The following is a 5103-nucleotide window of genomic DNA, read 5'->3' as shown; positions in this document are numbered from 1 at the left end:
TCCATAATGTACACTCGACTAATCCACTTCAATAATTACATTAACAAAAGGTAATACTCAAGTGGAAATTTTACTCTGCATTCAAAACCCAACAGTGTTAAAGGTAGGACACTATGATAATTACTCAAAATAATTGTAAGCATAAAAACGTACTTGGTAATGGAGAGCTGTTGATAGCATAACACATTGTGAGAAACGACTCACTCTGAAAAAAAACGAGTTTCTGAGAAAGAAAAGTTTGTTTTTTTCTTTCGTTATTCTCTTGCAATCTCGATGACCAATAAAGTCAAAATTTCCACAGATTTGTTGTTCTATGCAGATGTTGGGATGTACCAAGTGAGAGTACTAGTCTTTTACAACTACCAAAGGTGTCCAGTGTCTTTAAATTTATTATATGAGTACATGTATCTAAATGTTACAGCACCGACACCGTGTTTCACCAATCATATAGTAATGTGATTAATTGCAACACTTTGTCGGTTTGGTCATAATTTGATACAGAGTTAATTAATTCAACACCCAAGCTTGTGCGGTGGACCAGCTTCAAACCAAAATTTTTCTAGTGAGAACCCTAATTGAAAAATAATCTGTTCTGATAAAACCAACGGACTTCTTCTGAGAATCTCACTTAAAAGAAAAAACTCGATACATTTTGAAAAACATGAACAATGTAGCACAACTTTTAGACTGAATGGCTTGTTCAAACGTAGATGTAAAAGTGGGTAGCTTTATGTGTTATCAAGACTTGGTGACAGATGAAAATGGCAAACGATCCTTTTTTAGTAATCGTTCCCTAGCCCATTGTTCACACTGCGATAAGGGCACATTTTCGTAAGTGGTGCCCATGGTCACGGAATACAACTTAAAAGCGAGGCTTACAATATTTCTACCTGAGTTAAAATTGTAAGACAGGAGAAACAAGTAATTCTAAAAAATAGTACCGAAGTAAAGTTTTGGGAGACAAAAACTTCAAGCGCTGTTTTTTCTACGTTTTATGCTGAACTACGGAAGATATGAACATTTTTTGTATGACTTTTGTTTGTGAAAGGAGAATTTTAAGCAGCATTTGTATACAGTTTTATCTTGAGTCTCTTTGCTCAAACATAATCGTCGATACGAATTCTTGAAATGACAATATCATTACATTTAGGTTCCGTTTAACACACAAGGTTCCACACAGTGTTTAAATGTTCAAACTTTACTTTCTACTAACTTACTAAAATACTAATTAAATAAACCTTAAACTTAGTGTAAACATTAATAGTTTTCTTTCTGTTTAACTTCCTTCGTGTTTACTCACCAATTCATGAAAGCCCATGACGATCAAAAAAGTTTATAGCGAACAGGTTCGTATTTCATCAGTTTTATTCTGTCCATGCTGCAAATTGAAAGCTGTTTTAGTTTGCGATGATTTTGGGAGGGATAAGTTTGATGAGTTTGCGTCACATAGTGGTATCATGCTCGCCACTCTTACCCGATGAGCTCTTCTCGACGGACGTTGGCTGTAGATATGTCGCCATACTCGGCTGTGAACGTTTATCGATCATGAAATTGGTCGTGGATGCCCCTGGCTGTGACGGCTTGACGCAGCCCACGTTCCGGGTTTCTTTCAAGCATGGAATGCAAGGCATCATTCGGTGGAACTCCTTGCGGAAATTGTCATTGAGCCAAGCGTAGAGAAGAGGATTTAACCACGTGCTCGATACGGCAAGTAAGTACACAGCAGCACCAGTAAAGTGACTGGGTGGGTCACCTTCTCCGAGTTCTTGTATGAGACTGACGACATTAAATGGTAACCAAGACACAGCGAAGACGGTAACTACTGCGGAGAGCATTCGATTCGTTCGCCTTCGACGGCGGTTTTCCATAGCGTCATTATCCCGACTACGGGCCCCAGGTTTGACGTTTCGCATGAGTTTGATTGCAATACTGGCGTGTGCAATACTTACCAGCAAAAGAGGGTAAGCAAACTGAACAACGAATAGTGCAATGGTGTACTTTTTTCGATTTTCAAGGTAGTCCCAAATCTCAATGCAGACGATTGTATGTGTGGTTGTGTTATAAATTTCTGCCAAGTCAATGATATAAGATTGCAGGGCAATGGGCAGTGTCATTGCAATGGCTATGATCCATATAATCACTATAGCAACAATACATTTCACTTTGTCAATGGGTCGAAGGAATGGGTAGACAACAAGACAAAATCTGTCAATAGCAACAGCAGTAAAAGTTAGTGACGAAACAAATACCATACAAGCTGTGATCATGCTGTAAATCCTACACGGTGCGAGACCCAGAGTCCATGATGAACTTAGCATTGCAACCAGCGTAAGTGGAGCTCCAAAGCTGCAAAGCACCAGATCAGACAGTGCAAGATTGCAGATGAATAAATTGATAACGGTCCGCATTTTGGGCCTTCGGATGACCACGAGGCAAATCAAGCCATTACCAAACATGCCCATTAAACAAGTAACAGTATATAATATAATAACAATGGACATGGTCCCTGGTTCAACCAATGGGTTGGTAGGCAGATCATTGTAGATACTACCCTCATCAGATTCATTTTCTTTCATCATGGTAGACATGGTTGTCATCTGCATGCTGCTGCAAAAAACTAACTCCAGAAAAGTTTGTACTCACTCGGTCAAGTTAATCCCACACTTCTCATTAATACAACACTCGTGTACATCAGTCATTGGTTATGGCATGTTTGATGTGTAGAATTGGTGGAAGTTTGATCATCCCCGATACAGGGTCGCTGGTCGATGGATCAACGATGTAGCCCGCGAGGAAAGAGAGCCGACTACCCCGCGATGGAGAAACATCTGCATGTAGCGAGTCGAGCAGCATATATCACAGCAGGTAAATCTAGCACAGTCTGCAAATCTCACAGTCTGACTCGCACTGAAGCAATGACTGCTCCTTTCAGCACAAACTCTTTTTTATAAATAGACCTCACTGCATACTCATCGTGCAGGAGGGAACGAGTTACTATGAAAAGCGCATCTTAATGAATGTTATGTTGTGGTGATTTTCTGTTAACCAATGAAGACACTGTGTACGCTAATTGGCATCTTACCATAGGTGTTTGGGAACACAGATACCGTCCGTCTGCTTCCCACTTAGTGACGGTGGGTGTAATGACTGGGCGGGAAAACAGATTCACCACTCTCGCAGATATCACCTGTGTCGCGCGCGCGCGCACTGTCAAGAATCGCAGTGATTGGCTGTTCTGAGTGTGCATGTGATTTACATACCTTGTACATATCATGTGCTGATGCTAGCTCCACACTGTGTGTCCAACAATCGCAAGGTATGAGCAGATGAGAAATTACGCTGAAGCAAGTTGCTTCACAAAGACTCGCCTAATGCAGACTGATGAGTCTGGTGTAACAGTGCAATCGGATGTTTTTTATTTCTTTAATCCCAAGCTTTCCTATTCTAGGTGTTTTTACTGGCAACTAAAGGCAACGTGTATCATATCAGCCTATGATAAATGGAACCGTTCGTTTTTTTAATCATTTAAGAAAGTGGACACTATTGGTAATTGTCAAAGACTAGCCTTCACAGTTGGTGTATCTCAACATATGCATAAAATAACAAACCTATGAAAATATGAGCTCAATCGGTCATCAAAGTTGCGAGATAATAATGAAAGAACAAAACATCCTTGTCACACGTGGTTGTGTGCGTTTAGATGGTTGATTTCCAGACCTCAAGTTCTAAACTTGAGGTCTCGAAATCAAATTCGTGGAAAATTACTTCTTTCTCCAAAACTATGGCACTTCAGAGGGAGCTGTTTCTCACAATGTTTTGTTCCATCAACCTCTCCCCATTACTTGTCACCAAGAAAGGTTTTATGCTTATAATTATTTTGAGTAATTACCAATAGTGTCCACTGCCTTTAAAATGTGTAGATGTATATACAAGAAAACTAAAACATTTTATTTCATTTTATGAACATTTTATTTCCAAAGGTGACCACATTTTCGAGACAGCATCGAATCCGGAGTATGTCCATGTGGGAAGATTTAGCCTTACTTGGCATACACGATCTTGGAAGCGTTTCTTGCTCTGATTCAAAGTTTGGGGCATATCACTTTTATCTTTTTACATAACTAAATTACTTCGAAATTAAACGTTTCTCGAAATGATTTTTACTATCAATGATGCCGAAGTAGGCTTCTCGCCGAAGTTGTTAATTTTAATTGCGATTACCAAACGCAAACATATCCTCTGAATAGACTTGTTCTTGAGTTGAAACTTATTATCCTTCAACAACATGTATAAACTGATTTGATTTGGGAAGTCGTACAGGTTTAAGGTGAAGAAGGGCACCTATTTGGGTATTTGACAATCAAATATATACTTATTCTCTACTTAGACTTCAAAAAAGAGCTGCCATGATTGTTGCTAATGATTCTGATTTATGTAAATTCTCAAGGTGATGATATAATGAAAACTCTTTCTTGGTAGACTTTTGAACAGAGGAGGGATTTCTTTTTTAGCCTGCAATATGTATAAATGTGTTAATGGTTTAGCCCCAGACAGACTTTGTAATAATATTGAGCTGTACTTTGATATGCATTGGTTCAATATCTAGAAATGCTAATTCTCTTTATGTTGTTCTCCCTAAGCCTAACATGTAATGTTTTAAGCAATCTTTTAATTGATCTGGTGCTGCTATATGGAATAAGTTACCTACTGAGGCCCAAAATGCATCGTCTATTGGTGGTTCTAAAAGTATGTATAAACAAATCGATTTTAAGTATGTTTTTATCCTCATGTTGTGTGGTTTTTATAAATGTAAAATCTTTTTACTCTGACTGTTTGTATTTTTTTTTTTTTACTAATGTTGTTGGTTTTGGGGTTTTTTTACCACAGGACCATAATGTTAAACAGTGGTGATTTTTGTATCCTGTATAAAAAAAATTAAATAAATAATAATAGATAAATTAATATACGTATTTTCTTTTTCTGTGCATTTAAATTTCCAAAGACTTGCTACAGTTACAGTGTGGTAATTATTCCGGTGACAATAACCCTCCCATACAGTGACGCTCCTTCTTTGAACAAATAAATCTGGTTTGTCTGGTACAG

General features: G+C 38.2%; 1 protein-coding gene across 1 annotated transcript; it reads right to left on the bottom strand.

The window, feature by feature from the left end:
- Positions 1-1400: 1400 nt before the first annotated feature.
- Positions 1401-2860, bottom strand: LOC139940983 (neuropeptide F receptor-like). Its single transcript, XM_071937389.1, has one exon. The coding sequence runs from the start codon at positions 2601-2603 to the stop codon at positions 1443-1445; it is 1161 nt and encodes a 386-aa protein (XP_071793490.1). The 5' UTR covers positions 2604-2860; the 3' UTR covers positions 1401-1442.
- Positions 2861-5103: the final 2243 nt, after the last annotated feature.

Source organism: Asterias amurensis, chromosome 8, assembly GCF_032118995.1.
Source record: "Asterias amurensis chromosome 8, ASM3211899v1".
Taxonomy (NCBI): Eukaryota; Metazoa; Echinodermata; class Asteroidea; order Forcipulatida; family Asteriidae; genus Asterias; species Asterias amurensis.
The sequence above is the reverse complement of the archived record's forward strand: the minus strand, read 5'-3'. Positions and strand labels throughout refer to the sequence as shown.

What these genes read in the sequence shown, in the direction of transcription:
- LOC139940983 (XM_071937389.1), bottom strand. Translation starts at nt 2,603, where the DNA reads ATGCAGATGACAACCATGTCTACCATGATGAAAGAAAATGAATCTGAT.